The following is a 17887-nucleotide window of genomic DNA, read 5'->3' on the forward strand; positions in this document are numbered from 1 at the left end:
TAACTAAAACCATACATTTCCCAAAACATGGTGGTCCCTTCCTAAAAAAAAAGGGGCATTGCATGTGTCTCTCCAGATTATGCCTGCAATCAAGCAATCACTTTCTACCCATTCATCAAACAAACAATCAAACCACACATTTTTTAATATATTCTTGGTAAGGGCAGAAGCAGTACATGGCTCAACCATTATTTGAAATAAAATCTTAAATACACATTTTAAAAACAAATGAATCCACAAAACTGGCCATCAAGCAAATACATGTAACTGCTATTAATACCCATTAAGCCAGTAAAGTGCTATTTGGCAATTATATTGAAAATAGCACAAAATGCTTTTAAACCTCAACACCCAGGCACCAGACTATTGTAACTCTCAAACTATTCCATTACATGAAAACTGAAACTTCTTAATTGCCTTAATAATTCAAAGATTTTTCTCAAGTATTAAAATGAAGTAATGGTTTTGGCTTGATGCCTTACAAACAACTTGGACCCTGTCTTTGGGAAATAAGGCCACGTCATTCAAACATAATCAGGAAAAACAAATAAGTAAATTGCATACAATATATATACATATATACACACACACACACCCAAGATAATAAGTTGTCATTGAAACATCATGATGATAACATAGTACAAATATTATCCAGAGATATGACTCTGAAAATATGTCAAAAGCATCTTTTATTTACAAGCAAATACATTTGCCTTATGGTTAATCTTTTCTAAAGTGCTCTTAATAACTATCACACTGTTCTATGAGATGCAAAGTATTTTAAACCCTCACTTGTGATAGTATAAATGTCTTCATGGTAGCAAAAATTTAGAAATGGTTTTTAAGTTTGTTATGTGTCATTATGTAATAGTGACCTACCAATGCAGAGTTGCTGGTCATTAACACTTAGTAGCAACAAAAAAGTTTACCAATTCATAACTTGCCTGTAAATTTATAGTTACGCACATTTGTGAACACTTCAAACACCTTTGGCAAAGAAGACAACCTAGACTCAAAGCAAATGAAGTTTTCTTATTACCACCTCTAGAGTGCCACCACTTTCATGCATTATCCACTTAATTTCTCAGTAAAGTCTCAAGCAGAAGTGAAGAACTGAGCCATTAAGTTAGCAAACCCAAGCAAAACAATAATAGAATGGAATCCAGCACTCAGCCAAGACAGCTTTCCTTTTTGCTTCTGTATCACTATGTACACAATACAGGGTAGTGCATAATCATAGGCCACTCCACTTAATGATCCCGCATACCTGTAAATGGGATAAAATAACAATAATATAAAACAAAATGAAAAGGTCCTCCATGAAAATTTCTAAAATACCATATATCACATGCTCACATAACAGTTAGGTTGTCCATTAGTTACCTGATAAAGTCACCAACATGTGGGTAGACCACGGCAAATAATACACAGGTCCCAATCAGTACAAAGTTTAGGATAAACACATGTAGATAGCTGTGTAAAAGAATATCAGCTCAATTAAAAGAGAAGAAGTTACCTTAGTAGAACACATGCAATATTGCTTATGTATGAAAAATTGCACTGGATACTAAAAAAAGTATATTGCTACACTACAAAAACTATTTTGCAGCCTGTTACCTGAGCACATGCAGGGCAGAAGATCTAGAAACAAACTCACCTGGGATAGGTTTTTTTGAAGAAATAGAACATGAACTGCACACGTATGACATACATGGCCAGAGGAAACACGGTGGTAAGTTGAAACAGAAGAAAGAGCCTAGCTATAAATGTCATAACGTCTGCAGCTGGAAAGTTATCAAGAAGAACCTAAAAATTGATTGAGGTAATTAAAAACAATTTTAATAAATTGTCCTTTCATTCAGTCTCAGGCATTTTGCCCAGTTACCTTTTGCTTTGATAGCTGCATACTCTCTTAAAATCAGACACTAAAGATTTACAAAAGTGCAAAGGAATTGTTTAGGGTGCATCCACTACAAGGGCACATAACTTGTAGGGATATATTTTAGTAAATCTGTACATCTCTAAATACAGTCATGCACAACTTTTGGTAGGATATATTACCTGTTGAATACAATCTTTTTCTCTAGGAAAAGAAATGAAGAATAGCACTCCAACAAGTGTATATGTAAATGCTACAAGACAGAAAGCTACACTGAGGTCTCGTTCCTGAAATGAAAGAAGAGAAAAGAGTAACTCTTACGTCAGTATGTTATTGTTCTTGATACTGTTCTCCATACATTCCCTAAGGCACTGACAAGGAGAATTTGTTTAAAAATTTAAGAGCTTCTTTAATTGGTGATCATTTCATTTACTCTCATAACTTTAAGGTGTGATTCAGGGGTGATGTTATGAGGAGGCATTAGAAACTAGTTACCCCTAGGTGTCAGAAACTTCAATTTAAAATACTTCATTAACACTATTGTATTGTATTTAATTAATACTATTGTATTATAGTTGGGCAAAACTAAATAAATAAACACTTGAGAGTAACATTCAAAAATATGGATCACTTACGTTATTTTTAGGGTTCTCCTGGTTCCTCATTATTGATAGAATACAGTTGTGAATTAAGTAGGCCAGAGTAAGTAAACCTGTTAGGGCAGGAAAACTAGCCTTGAACACTACAACAGAAGAAATGGGAGACATGTTAGTATAAAAATATCCCATATAACTACAAATAATGATAGACATTACTTCTTTATCATGAACTACTGCCAATCTTGGACACATACTCCCAAACAAAATTAAGGTAAAAAATATAAAGCTAAGAAAATAACAAATAAACTGCTGCTTTACAGTTTTAAAAAAATGTTACACAGAAATCTTCTTTCTACTTAACCCCTTTCACCCTAAGAGTGACTATCATGTTATTTCTCCTTACAGTAACACCACTGAATCAAACATTAAAGTCATGACAATAGAGAAAAAGATCATCAACTACAGAAGGACCTCTTGATAATTTAACAAATTCTCCTTGTCTGCACCCTAGGAAATGTATTGGGAACAATATGGAGAATATGCAAAATGATGTTAGGACGTAAAGGATTGAGACCATCCTTCTAAGCTTGGACTAGGATTTGTGTAATGTTATTATTTAATAAAATTTCTTAATTGGTCATCTATCTACTATTCTGTAAACCTAAATTATATCTTACTAAGTGATTTTTATTTTCTTGCTCTAACTCAAGTACCAGTATCTTTTACAGGTGTTATTTAAACTTTTTTTAATCAGCACTAGCTTTAAGATCTTACTTGGTATTTTGGTAAAGTCCAGGTTGACTCCCCATATGCTGGCTTTGATAATAGTGAAGATGATAATGTAGATGGCTGACACGGTTCCTGCGTAGAGAAAAGTATAAAGGTAACTAGAAACAGCCCATTTAAGAATTGCATTCTATCAGATGCAGTCCAAATGTTTAAGTGAACTGAAGTCAAGCTTAAAAGTAAATGCTACTCCTGTAGTTGTGTATGTTGGCTCTATACTATTCTTTTTGTGCCAATTCTTTTTCAAATTTCTCTTTCCAGCACCAACCCAACCTCTTGAAATGTTCTTGACAAGTGACTTTTGAGATTTCCTGATGTGGTTGGCATGAGACTACATAAACAACATAAATATCATTTTGCATGAATAAATAGTTAGTTTTGGGCTGTGGGCCCACAGGTTGTAACCCATTGCAATTAATCCCCATGTTTACTCCTGTTTCTTTCATCAGTGACTGTTATTTCAAAGGCAAAAGTCTCTTTGTCATTACTGTACTACAGATTTTATGACACAAGAGCTGGTAAGTACATTATAAAATTCCCTGTCTGTTACCTATTATATAAATTGACTGAGCTTGAAGAGAAAAAAGAGAGAGAGAGATTACAAAAAAATATTGAGGACATAGAAAAAGATAAACTAAACAACACTGATCACAGAAACTTAATATTACCTTACCTAAAGAATTAAACTTTGTGAAAAAAGTTGGTGACCTGACACTGCACAGTGGAAAGAAGACAGCAATCAACAAGTATGGTACGGTGTGTTGAACATGCCAAAATGAATTTTCATCCTGAATAACTGAGCTATTTGAAGAAGTTACCCCTGCACTGTAGCCACCTGGGCAAAGCACTGAAAAAAAGTGTGTGGATAACATGAGCAGAGAGCTCAACAAAGTATTTATATAAAGTATTTAAAGTGTTTGCCAAAAGTGTTTCTAACAGGTAGATGGATAAAGCAGATGAAAATGAAGAAAAATTCAAAATGAACTCATGAACAATCATGCCACAAGTAAATTTGTTGGGCAAATAGCACATAAAAAATAATACTCTATGGACATAGACATAAACTTTTTGCTACCTTCCAAAGTGGTTGAGGAGTTGATCACTAGTGCAACTGAAAATATGTTTTCTAAATGGGAGGAAAGAAAAACTATTGGAATAAACAGTTGTTATGGTTAGAAGGTGTCAATTTTATACTCATAAACAGGTTTGTTTAACATTTCAATTTAGTCATAAGTCATGTACTATACTTATAAAATACCTTACCTTGGATGTATTTTCCAGAGTTGAAGAGAAAGTTGCTCATTAAAACCCAAAATACAATGACTGCACTGACGAGAGGTGCCACTGAAAACAATACTGCAATGAGCTCTCCAGGTTTACCAAGATACTCTCTACATAAAGCAGAAAATTCCACAACATCTCCATGCTCCACTAAAGAGACAAAAGAGTTAATTTAATTGATAAGTTCCTTAGTAATAGAGTTGAACTTCAAATTTGGCATTATCAAAAGTAGATACATTATTTTATATTAAAATAATTGGGATAGACTTTTGTCAGCTATAACCTTACAACATTAAATGTCGATGAAATTAATATAATTTTGTCAACAATTAAAAGAGTAGTAAAGCAGAATATCAAAATGCATAGTCTGTCACATTTCAATGCCTAACTCCCACAAGTGATTAACAAATTACTTCTCCCTATAATATCCAGACATCACCCACCAAACTCATTATGAGAATACTCAAAATTATCAGGTAGAATTAATCTCACACCAAATTCTCCCAACTAATTTACAAGGAAATGTGTATCAGCTACAGGGGAAAATTAATAATCAGATCACAATATTTAATAGGATAAGAGGCTCAATTACACAATACCTTTCTCTTGTGAACACTTTATTATCAAGTAGCAGGTGTAAAAAATAATTCCAGCCATTACTATCACAAGAATGGTACCCAGAACAAATCCAGCCTGAAAAAAATAGACAGAAATTCAGCTTAAATATTAAGTAGCTTTCAGGTCATTGAAACAGAGTAAACAATTAACTTTGGATAACAATGATTTCATGATTATAGTAAAGTTACTGTTAGTAGTAAATTATCCAGGAATAGAGGCACAACATAGCTGTAAACCTGATTGATAGCCCATGGCATGCTCAACAGTGATGTGCCCATCATCGTGTTCCAAATGGAAAAGCTGGGAAATAAATACATTTATTGAACTTCAAATCATACAAAGGTGAGTACTGCCAGAGAAGTGCAGAAATTGAGTGCAGATAAATGTAAATTTCAGCATTGTAATCATCAGTTTCAAAATACCACACTCACCTCAAAAGCAACATTAGAAATTCTAAATCATGGTTAAATAGAGACTAAGGGGCACAAAACCAGTTTTCCTTAGTGAAACAGGGCTTAAACCAAAAAAACTTTTAGTAGAAGAAATACATACATTGTTTACAACAGGACAATTAGGCAGTTATCATTATTAGTTAGGTTAGAGGTAGTTCATTATATAGACTAGGTGAAGTATTTAGTCATAACCCATTCACAACAAAGCTTTAAATTCACAAAAGCTGTTTTGTTTAACAGGTTTGAAATCATTTTCTTCATAGCAGCTGCTTAAGGCCATGTTTGTCAACTTCAAATTTAGCACATGAAAATAAAAGTTAGTGGCCACTTAAACCTTAGAGAAAACTTAGTTTTTTCAGTTCCCTACTTTTGATTTCCATTTAGGTAACCCTTCACTCTCAAGATCCTCTAAGTGATTCTCCTTACTGTCTGCCATACAATTCTTGTGATGTTATTTTGAAGAATTTGGTATATTTTTCTCTATTCCCATCACTTGTCTGTTTTATATTGTATTGATATTGTAAGAAGAAATTCTGTCTTGGTCACTCATGTGAGAGTTAAAGGGTTAAACCCAGTTTAACTAAACATGTTTTGCTGGTGTGAATGGGGTATTAGTCTTACATTGTGACAAGGCTGCTTTGTTTCTCATTCCTCTCTTTTGTGACAACAGACTGAGATGGAAGCAGGTGACTTGGAATTATCTATAAAAGGGGAAAAGCACAAACTTATGAAGTTTACCTAAGGAGTTAAAATAATACACTAGACAGACTAGTTTTGAAGCCTTACAAGCATGCATGGTGAAATTTCCATAAATAATGATTTACTTACCACATTGTGATTAGATAAGCGAGAGATGTATCTATAACGATTGAACTTGGCTGCCAAGTCCCAATACTCCAAGGAAGACACAATTGCTTTCTTGAAAGAATTAAGATTGAAGGGTTTCCTTGTTTGAGTATAATTTCCTGTTGTGATGCCATTTTGGTTTCTTTTACTAAAGAGTAATAAAATAAAAACAAAACCAATTCAAACGAAGACAATGCTTTACTCTAACTTGCTCCGGTTCAGAAGTCTACGTTCCATGGACCAAGTGTTTAAAATCCGTATTGAAAATCCAGTTTGCACCTAGTCCATTGTACCACTCAATGTAAAATCAAAAGAAAATCGAGCGTGCTTATCATGTGAGAAAAAAAAGGATTTTATAAAGCTAAATAGACTTTGAGATCACGGTAACGTACCTCCTCAATTACAAGCTATCCACTACCTTGAGCTTTCAAAATCCATTGCGGCATGTGAACAGTTCGTGTCGGCTGCTTCGCCAACATGAATGAATGACCTTTCATTTTATGACGATTTCTGATAAATTACTCTTACTCTCCAGTTATCATTCTCAAAGTAACATAAAATCAACTTGAAGCCAGATTAATTTGGTAAATTGTGGTCCCTAGTAGAACAACTGAGAGATAAACAACTTGTGTGTGCCATGTTATGGTTTGCATTAAGTGAGCACTACACGTAAACTGCCCCAAATAGTCCATGGTATTTCCAAAATTGCCGTTTACTTTAAACTGTTGTAAAGTTGTGCAAAAAGGCCACAAATTATCATTTTTGACAAGGCTTTTTACTTGTACCATGAGCTCAGTTTAGGGGGCTCTGTATTTTTGGTGTTAGATTAATCTCCCGCGGAAACGATCTTACACACACATGCTCTGCAGGTGCATCGAAGGACTAAAATACTCCAAGTGAGTTTTTTCCCGCGCACCAAAGTATAAACAGAGATGCCTACACTCCCATCAAATTCAAACTGTCTGGAAATGCTATCATTACCTATTTCTGCAAAGTCATACTTCCGTTGGATTTAACCGTCAAGATTCGATTATGGCGTAATTCCGCTGGTTTATTTCATTACTGCGAAGATTGCTTTCAAATTCACTCCGCTAGTTTTAATAGCTGAGAAATTTACGGCACTGCACAAAGTAGAGTGTCAACTGCGAAAATTTGCATAAAGCTGTCAACGTTATAGAAATTGCACACCCCTCAAGACAAGGACTCTACCTTGAATTAGCTGGAAAATTTGACTTGTCTCCAGAATTGCTTGAATCGCCCAGTTGAACCGAGATTAAAGGAGATTTTTCGTCTATGATCGCCACTCCCACTTCACTTAAAGAGTTTGGTCCTTTTTCATCAGCCATGATATGATTCAAAATTCTCAGTCGGGTAAACTGATGCTGAGTTGTGCTTTGTTTAAATATTTTTCCTTTTGGAGGAACAAGGCAGCTTTTTGTATGAAGGCTTATATCGGGTCTTGTTCGAGGGGTACTGTAAATATCAACACAGGAGCGTACAAGCGTTATACCCGTCTTGACCAGTCACCACCGAGTCACGAGCTTTTTAAAACGTCTCTTTTAAAACATGCTGTTAATAGAAGACACAAGATCCAGAGGCGGGAACGTGGTTTACCCGCAGTGATGTGATGGAACTCGGAACTGTAACAGAATACGACCAAACAAAGAACAGGATCGATTTTTGGAGAGTTGCTCCTTGAATTTTACTTATTACTATTATTACTTATTATTATTAATGAAGGAGCGTTTTACAAAAATCGTTATCGTAAATTTCATCCTCTTTAAGAACCCAAGCAAAACACTTTGTTCTCTGACAGAAGAAACATTTTCCCGTGAGTGATATAAGTCAGTCAGGCTACGTTGTGTAACACCAAATTACATCATGTGTCAGGAGCATCTAAAGAACAAGTTGAGACGAGTAAAGTGCACAACATGCACTTAATAAAACTGTTCACAAGTGTGGTGCCCGTTTGCAGGCTGTCTGGTAACAAATAAAGGTCAGAGGTTGCACCAAATCAATCAATTTTCTTACGGTCCCCCAGGTAAGTATTAAAAGTAGTTAAACTAACTGACTTCGTGGTCACGAGTTCACTACCCAATTTAATTTTTAATTAACCTTAGGCAAAAACAGCCACACCCCAGTGCCGACTGTTGAAAGTAAAGGGGCATGACAAACCTACGGCATGTGTGATGGGAACGATTGACCAGAATGAAAAGATGCCTTCAGAGTTTTGCTCCGGATACTGTATGTCTTTCAACAATTTATTTTATTTAGGAGTTATTAAAGTGGTGCTTTTCATAAAGGGCTGGAGCACGGGCTGATTTGGGATGAAAATCCATCGTTGCATCAATATTTGACAACCTCGCGAACAGATTTCATTGGGATGGAGATACATACGAGTTGATAATATTCTGTAGAAAGGGGTGATACATAAAGCTCTATGGATTCACAGAGGACATCTGAAAATGTTGTGCTACTCGTTTCGAGAAGAATGAACTGACACGCTTAGCTCTCTTAGTCTAGCACTTAATAAACTTTCACCTTTACCATCCTTACCGCGCCACTTCACTTTGTATTAACAAATAAAGGCTCGAGATCATGAAGGAGCCCTTAAGTGGATCCTTATTTTGTGAGGCAGTTGATCCCCCCTTTGGTGTACCACTTTAACCACCCTCTCTCGAGTACATCTCTGTTTCTCCAAAGGCTAGATTATTTTCTTGCAACGTATACCAAAATTTGTTAGGTGCCAAGTTACGTGGGGGGTTTAACTAAAGTGCAAAGCAGTAAGAAACTATTTACAGATTAGTGACTTCGTTGCGGTTTTATTTTATTATTTGAAACCTCTCCCCACAAAGATACCCGTTGCATATTGATAAAATTATTTGGAACATAGAAATTCTTTTAATCAGGTGCAAACCCGTATCGAGGGTCTTCAGACGCAGCAAAAACACCACCTACAAATAGACGTTTCCCAAAATATTCGTTACGGAAACGGAATAAATGAATTCCCCAAAAAAGCACAGATCAATAAATAATAAAACCAGAGCAAAATTATCAACTCAAATGTCATTGTGCTTTCACCTCTTCTTATCGTGAAGGGCATTTACTGACTTTGATTACATTACAATTTTCAAAAAATATATATTTTCAATCAGGTTTTTGTTTGATGTCTCCTATCTAAGTGCATTGTTTAGTTATACGAACCAGGAAATGTCCCAAAACAGGGGAAAAGTGCAAACACAAGGGAGCCCATCTTTGGGTAGTCGCGCAACGCTCCCCATTACGTGAAAACCGAAGACAGACTGCGAAGGAGACTAGCAAGGAGGTCGAGCCAGCATTAAATACTTCGTGACTGTACTTCTTATGTTTAAATCTTTTTTTCCCAGTCCTTATTCCACTAAACAATGATCTGAAAATTGATAAAATTTTTCTTATAAAAACGATTCAACGCATATGCTAGTGTGGAAAGCTGAGTTATTATGGATAAAAAACATGAGTACGGTAAAAAAAGGTACATCATGTTATCAAATAAGAAAATAGAGAATTTAACTGAGCTAACCAGTGACGATGCGCATATTCCTCAAAAATTTATCGAAATCATACACTATGACAGTGACCTGCACCAGGTAATTGAAGTAGTCCACCGAATTTTGAACATTTAACGCATTTGATTGTAGGAGCCATTAACATTGAGGTCTTAATTAAATCCTCGAGACAATTTGCCACATAACTGCATAGAACACATATCTCAAGTATCTTATTCTACCGTATTACAAGATTAGAACATCGAATTGAACTATCAAAAATAATCTCATCCAGTAATAAAGAACTGGGACATAAAATTCAGAACTCCAAAAACAACAATGCAAGAATGAAACACAGTGCTGGGCCAAGAGAGCTGTCCTTTCTGTTTCTGTATCAGCATGTGCACAATACATGGCAGTGAGTAATTGTAAGCCAGGCCACTTAATGATCCCACATATCTGTGACAAAAGACAAGAGTGCATCACGTGAGCTATTGTGAAATAAGAATCCATTTTCCCTAGGACAGCTCTATTAAATTGGGACCGTTTTAATCGTCATAGCAAAAAGAGACAAAAAAATGGGGAATAAATTTGAGGTGAAATTAAGTTGTTAATTTGACAACCTGTGCACAGTGGTCATGTAGTAAGACCAAGGGAGCCGCAATGTTTTTTTAAATTACAAACTGTTTCTGGTCTAGAGTTAAAGTGAGAAGGAGATTGGCAATACATTTCACGTAATGTCCTTGTCTGATTTTTTCTATTTTTTTTTTTTTTGAGAGAAGTAACCAAGAACGGACCAAGCCTGTTTCTGACATTTCTTCAACTGTAATCCTGAGGATTTCCTTTAGTTACCTGATTATGTTGCCAACATGTGGATAAACTACAGCAAATAATACACAGGCTCCAATAAGGGCTAGGTTCAAGACAAATACATGTAGGAAGCTGTGAAAAACAACAACACAAGTTTTTTTGCAAAAAAAAAAAGAGATTTATAGGTCTTCATATGTTACAATAATCACACTTTTGAACCTTTAACAAGCTTGGCCACCAATCTGTCCTAAAAACAATAAAGGGGGTAAGATTCTACAAAAACTGCGATGCTGCATTGGCGGGGGAAATTACAGGATAATTTGCTTTTATCAACTGAGTTGATGATATAGATTGGTCACTTTTCAAGTATAAGCCCTTTGTCTGAGTGAAATATGAAGGTTTTTTCAAATTTTTTTTTTGCTCTGACAAAAGGCTAATGCTCAAAATGTCAGCTGTAGAAACTCTTTACAGTAACCAATTTAAATTATCTAAAACCAAATTAACTAGCCCCCCACACACAAAAAATAACATCTGAAAAATTCATCACTTATAAAAATTTCCAGTTGACAAATTCCAAAAGGCAATGAAAAGAAAAGCCTCAAACCAACTTACCTTGGATAAATTTTGTTAAAGAAGTATAACATGAGTTGCACACGTATGATGTAAACAATCAATGGAAACACAGTGGTAAGTTGAAACAGGAGAAAAAGCCTTGCTATAAATGTCATAATGTCTGGAGCTGGAAGATTATCAAGAAGAACCTACAGGATAATGAAAACATCATCAGCAAAAGAGCAATTAATTACATTAAAAAAACATTAAGAAGTGTGTAGAAAAGGTAATATATGAAAATGTGGTTTTGCACCAACTTTAATTTTGCATTTTCCAGGATAAACATCTAATTCATGCTATCAGGAAGTTATTTATTGAATAATACTACTGTTAAGTAATGTTTTTGTCTTGCACTTAAGCTTTGACTGGTTTGTTACTCCATGTCCATCCAGCAGTAAGGTCCACTGCACTAACTGATTTACAATGTTCAAAAAACTCTCTCCTAATTTTATTGAAGAACCAACTATACACTTTACCTCTTGAATACAAGACTTTTCTTTGGGAAAACTAATAAAAAACAGCAAACCAACAACTATGTATGTTAAAGCTACCAAGAAGTAAGCTATGCTGAGGTCACGTGCCTGACAAAAAAGAATAATTAAAAGAGGTAATTTTTCCAATAAAATTAAAATGCTAAATTTTATCAAGCATATCCCAGCTGCCATATATATGCTTATTCTACAAGTTTGAGTGCTAAAAGAAATAATGAAACCTCTTTAACAACCTATCTAAGAGAAGTTTGAGGCTTTGTGGCTTAACCTATGGATGACTAGGGAAGTGAAAAGAAACCCTTCCTGGTGAAATGTAGGGTAAACAACTCAACCCTTTAATTCCCAAGATCTGATTGTCAATTCTCCCCTCCAGCTGCTACAAATTTCTTTGTAAACTAGCTATGAGAATTTGGTATCAGATCAAGATAACACTTTTACTTGATAAGTTTGAGTATTCTCTAACTGTTTGCTGGATAATGTATGGATATATCCTAAGGAAAAGTTACACATAAATCAATTCTGGGAGTTGAAGGGTTAAATTAATAAACTAGGGTCGCAGGATTACCCATACACATTGCATAATGACTCTTTACAGGAACAAGAACACTCTGATTCATATTTGGGCAGCAATAAACAACACCTTTTAGTATTTTTACTTGAAGCACTTACATTATTTTTAGGGTTCTCCTGATTCCTCATTATTGAAAGAATGCAGTTGTGAATAAAGTAGGCCAGAGTAAGTATTCCTGTTAAAGCTGGAAAACTAGCCTTGAACACTACAACAAAAATATAGATAGATCTATATCACCTGTACTGTATAATATCCAGAACTACCTAGTAACTTTATAGTGGCATGCAGTCCATGTATTTTTTCCTAAATTTGCAAATATCTTTTTTATGGCATTTATCCCTCCCATCTTGAGTTCTATCTAGCAATTATGGTAATATCCACACAATAAGTCAGTCAATAAGACTAACTGTAACATCTAAGTATCCATTAGAGGTTCCCTTTTAACTTACTTGGTATGTTGTCATGTTTAAAATCCATGTGAATTCCCCATATACTGGCTTTGGTAATGATGAAGACAACAATATATGCAACTGATAAGGTTCCTGCATGTAAAGAATTGAGACATAGACTGTTCATGAATACCCTCACTTTACATTAAAAACAATTGCCTTAGCTCTATTACAGTGAGCTCACCAAGAGAGTTAAATTTAGTGAAGAACGTTGGTGACTTTACACTGCACAAGGGAAACAGGATGGCAATTAAAAAGAGGGGTACAGTGTGTTGGAGCTGCCAGAATTTGAAGAAGCTTGTTTTGTCAGCTGTTATTAAACTGTTTGCAGAGCTTGCTGATGCACTGTGGCCACCAGGGCAAAGAACTGTAAAGAGATCAAACGAGAAATAACCAATTAACATAAAAAAAGTAAAGTGGTTTGAAATACAGGCAGCTGTTCAGTTATAATTTTCTTACTCTATCCTTATCACGTGCACAAAGAAGAGGTTGAAACAAAGAAATCAAAGATCAAAGCAATTTACTTTAAAAATATTGTAAATGGACGAATTAATAAAAAGAAAATTAATTAAATACACCTTGGATAAAAGGATTAATAAATTATCAAGTACAGTGAGGAATGAATGAATGAATGAATGAATAACTGAAAAAGTGAATAAGTGTCAAACAAACTGTCCTACCAACTGACAGAAATTTAATGTGTTGTTGCAAAAAGGAAAGGATGGTAAAAATTAATGGTAAAAGGATGAACTGAACCTGAAAAGATGGAACATCAAAAGATAGAAAATCAAAACGTTAAGATGGAAAATCAAAAGATGGAGTATGGAAGGAGAAAGGAATAGAAAATATGGGTATCTGATTAGGAGTAATTGAGCAGAAAAAGTTGTATTCAAGCCACACATTTAAGATTTATAAGATTGAAAAGTAAATAGTTCTCTTGGATTAATTCACACCAAAATACCTTCTAAGTGGCCTGGGGAGAAGCTTCCATTTGTAATATTTCTGGAAGTGGGAACTGAATAAGCATGATGGACAGTCTCTATAACACAAATTAATATTTTGCTTAATAATTATGATACTAACAGTAATTATAATAAAAAAAACACAGAAAGGAAAAATAAAATAATTTTTAAAACAGGATAAGAATACAAATTAGTACATTGTTTTAGCAAAGAGATTCCACAAACCTTGAAAAATAATAAAAAATTAAATAAAGATGAAATGTTAAAAATTTAAGCACTACTCACTTTTAATCTGTATAACATATGGGGAATACAACTCCCTTCCAACAAATGAATCATTTAATTAGTGGTAAAATCAAATTACAGTGACCCATTTTTAAATTTTTTGCCATTTCCTGAAGACCTGTACTGACCAAAACCTTGCATCAAGCTAATACAAAAGAAGATAGTTACCATGAATATACTTTCCAGAATAGAACAAGAAGCTGCTCATTAAAACCCAAAAGACTATGGCCCCTCCAGCATTAGCAGCCACAGAAAACAGGATTGCAATGAACTCTCCTGGCTTACCAAGGTACTTCTTACAGATGTCAGAAAATTCTAGGAAGTCACCTTGTTTTGCTAAAGGAACAGTAAATTGAAAATCAAACCAACTAATTAGGAGTCAGGACCTATTGAGGGCAGGCAAGGATCTATGTTTCATGAAGGGCAGAATTAAGGCCTAATTAATTACATCATGAAAATTTATAATCAGTCAGTAATAAAGTTACTTGCGTAAACATGTTATATTAATTTCATATATCATTAATAATGAATAACATTATAATCATGTGAATTCAAAAACCTCACTAACCCATTTCTTCTGCACATCTTATTATCAAGTAACAGCTATAGAGGCAAAGACCTGCCATGACAACCAAGAGAATAATGGCAAGAGCAAAACCAGCCTGGAAAACATGATATGATACATTCATTGTTAACTTACAGTTAGTGTATTTACTAGCTACTGTTCTTTATTGTAGTTCATATGGTATTAGTGCTGAGACACACACAGACATAATAAAACTGGTCCTTTTTTTTGTTTAATCAGGATTAGTATGGGAACACTCTGAATGAATCAAATCAGTACCTCAGTCTTTCACCAGTGAGAGTTCTTTATCTAGTAATGTATCTTCTATAAATATCATTTTAGTCTAACTCTTTATTTTTATTCATTCACAAACCTGATCAATTGCCCAAGGTATACTTAATAGTGAGGTACCCATCATTGTGTTCCAAATTGAAAAACTGGAAAAATATCATAAAATAAAAAAATATACATATAATCAGATAAATTCCTTCCTGGCATGTGTTAAGACTAAAATCATTGCTGTTATTAGTAGATTAAGATAACATCAAAGGATTGTCAACACTTAGCTTATATTGGTTAAAGCTACAAAATACTATTGGAGAGAGAGGTCAAGAACACATGAAAATAGTCTAGTCTAGTTCCCTGGAGTAAAGTGAACAGGAGTATTGCTCCCCTCCCCCCCCCTCTAAAGTTTTAGAAAATCTCCTTGACAGATCACAGGTACCAATTAATAAAACCTGGGTGGATACATTAATTTTAAGCACTGTGAGAGGGAAGTGTCACGCTCAAGATATCAACACTAAGCATTGTTCTAGCTTATACCTGGGCCTGTTGGTTCAATACCTCACTAACTAACTCACAAACAAAGGCATGCCTATTTCATAGCCAACAATTACCTGATGAGGGTCCATTATCATAATGGTTTACCATTTGATAAGTACATTCCTATGCTTAGCCAGAGCCAGAGTGATATATCAGATCTAGGTTTACTATATGGTGCAGTTAACATTTATAATCAAATATTTATTAATAACAACTTAACTAACATTGTGACCAGACTGCTTTGTTTTTCATTTGATTCTTTCGGGATGACAAGAAATAAGTGAGGTGGAAGTATATGTCTTGGAATAATCTAAATGAGAGAAAAAAAAATTTCTGATAAGCATTGCCCAGGTAGATGTGACATTAAGCTTTTAATTAGAGAATTAAGGTCAACTTGTATACATGGATTCTTGCGTTCTTGCATACTATTTCTCAGTAATATTTATATTAGGACAGAGGGGATTTATCAGATCAGAGTGACTTTGGATTCCATCCTTCTGATCCTGCTTATCCAAAAAAAAAAAACAAAAAACGGGTTAGGAAGAATAAGTCAAGAATAAGTTAAGAATTTCTATAAAAAAATTGTTAAAAGTCCATAAGGATTTATAGAAGCTGAAAAAAAACTTTTGTACCTATACCAATTAGGAAAAAACTAAAAACTCATTTTTACAATTGTACAGTTCCATATTTAAAACTATGTAAATTAGCATTGTATTGTCCTTACCACATTGTGTCTAGACAGTCTGGATATGTATCTGTAGCGATTGAACTTAGCAGCTATGTCCATATCACAAGGTGTAACAATGGGATTTCTAAGTGTGTTGTAATGAAAGGGCTTCCTCTTTGTAAAGTTGTTCGATGACTCGCTATTCAATGAACCATCATGAGTGGAATTGCTATCATATAGGCCCCTACACAAACAATAAAATATATAAATAAATAAATAAATAAAAATATTTGATCAGCGTGGGTACCTGAGCAATTGTGCACTTATCCCTCACCTGACTCAATGTTAACCCTAACTTGTTGTTGGGTAAGGGCAGGGGTAGGTGTGCAGTTGCTCAGATACCGACATAGATTCCAGACATACACATTCAAACCCTTAAATAAAAATATGACGTATTCCCAAAAATTACCTCATAATGAGCCTAAAATATCCTGAAAGTCAACAAGCTAAGGAAGAAATAACGAGAGTCAGCTTCTAAGTATTAAAAATTGTGAAGTAGGTATGTAAATATTTTGAAAGAGTTTGAACATATGTCTCTACTCTCCTATTCCGTCTTCTCCACCTCCCAGTTCAGCAAACCCCCCTTTATCTACTAGAAATACCGATAGTCTTATTATTGATGTCCAAAAACCTTAAAATTTATCTCAAGGAAGCATCTTACATAAAGAAAAAAAATTAAAATAGTTCACGTAATTGTTGCAATATCATCTATGAAACACCACATTACAAAATAATCGTTGCATTTGCAAGTTTTCAGGTAAGAGGGCTGCTTTCTACGAATTAATTATTTTAAAAAGGAAGAATAAGCTATTGATATCTCTTTCATTTCCTGCGGCTGTGCATACCTTGAACTATTTGAAGCACGGGACCTGTCTTCGACCGCATTGCTTGAATCGCCTTGCTCAGAAAGGAGGGGAGATTTTTCGTCGACGTCTTTATCTCTCGTATATTCTGAGCGCTCCCCTTCCATAGCTAACTTCATCTTCAGCTGTCATATATCGTCCATTTTATCTACGAGACTGACCCATCAATCCATTTACCTACGCGAGCTCACGTCGCCATAGGTTTTTTTTGGACAATAATGTAATGCGGAGGACTCGGTCGAGCTTCATGCATGATTACTTTCGGCAATAACTTCCGGTGAGTAGCCCTCCCATCCTTTACGAGTTCATGGGAATGGGCCGGGGAAAACAGAGTTACTCTGAGAAAACTGATAGGTGTGTTTAACAGAGATGTTCATGGCTCAAAACTCAAGTTCATTGCTCAAGACTCAAGTTCTTCACTTGAAGGTTGCATAAAACTTCGTTAAAAATGTTCAAAGAGAGGAGCAGGGAGTGCATCGCTTTCGGACTCACAAGCACATACCCTACCACACCTAACTACTGCCACTTACAGGTCTTTCTAACGGGTTTGTTCTCTCCGGAGTGAATACTTAAGTCACTGCAATGGAAAACCGTTCTTCCTGCCACACTTCAAAGTATTCATCACTCAATTCCAACTTAATTTCGCTTCTGGCGAACGCAAGTTTTGTTATAATGGACATTCTGGAATGCTCTTTTAACATGAGTAACACCCTCAAAGCTTCATCATAGCCACCCCAAATTGCCG

At 34.9% G+C, this 17887-nt stretch overlaps 2 protein-coding genes across 4 annotated transcripts; both read right to left on the bottom strand.

Annotated features, from left to right (window-relative positions):
• Positions 1–127: 127 nt before the first annotated feature.
• LOC113676643 (neutral amino acid transporter 9) lies at positions 128–8022 on the bottom strand. The gene is made up of 14 exons (XM_027193323.2): positions 7671–8022; positions 6444–6609; positions 6237–6316; positions 5400–5463; positions 5145–5238; positions 4528–4695; positions 4340–4390; positions 3938–4111; positions 3253–3339; positions 2515–2621; positions 2062–2166; positions 1658–1806; positions 1384–1473; positions 128–1267 (listed from the first exon to the last, which is right to left on the bottom strand). Exons 1-14 carry the CDS (start codon positions 7805–7807, stop codon positions 1096–1098), a joined length of 1644 nt encoding a protein of 547 aa, XP_027049124.2. The 5' UTR covers positions 7808–8022; the 3' UTR covers positions 128–1095.
• A 1233-nt stretch (positions 8023–9255) lies between these two features.
• On the bottom strand, positions 9256–17445 carry LOC113676655 (neutral amino acid transporter 9). 3 transcript variants are annotated; one of them, XM_027193336.2, is made up of 15 exons: positions 17125–17227; positions 16689–16725; positions 16277–16463; positions 15777–15862; positions 15104–15167; positions 14734–14827; positions 14334–14501; positions 13880–13957; positions 13103–13285; positions 12919–13011; positions 12568–12674; positions 11884–11988; positions 11408–11556; positions 10838–10927; positions 9256–10444 (listed from the first exon to the last, which is right to left on the bottom strand). In XM_027193336.2, exons 2-15 carry the CDS (start codon positions 16691–16693, stop codon positions 10273–10275), a joined length of 1581 nt encoding a protein of 526 aa, XP_027049137.2. In that variant the 5' UTR covers positions 16694–16725; positions 17125–17227; the 3' UTR covers positions 9256–10272. The 3 variants fall into 3 exon arrangements, with proteins under 3 accessions (XP_027049137.2, XP_027049135.2, XP_027049136.2); XM_027193334.2 differs by lacking the exon at positions 16689–16725 and having other exon boundaries at positions 17125–17445; XM_027193335.2 differs by lacking the exons at positions 11884–11988; positions 16689–16725 and having other exon boundaries at positions 17125–17442.
• Between the last annotated feature and the right edge of the window lie 442 nt (positions 17446–17887).

The sequence above is a fragment of the Pocillopora damicornis genome, chromosome 11 (assembly GCF_964200805.1).
Source record: "Pocillopora damicornis chromosome 11, jaPocDami1.2, whole genome shotgun sequence".
Classification (NCBI taxonomy): Eukaryota; Metazoa; Cnidaria; class Anthozoa; order Scleractinia; family Pocilloporidae; genus Pocillopora; species Pocillopora damicornis.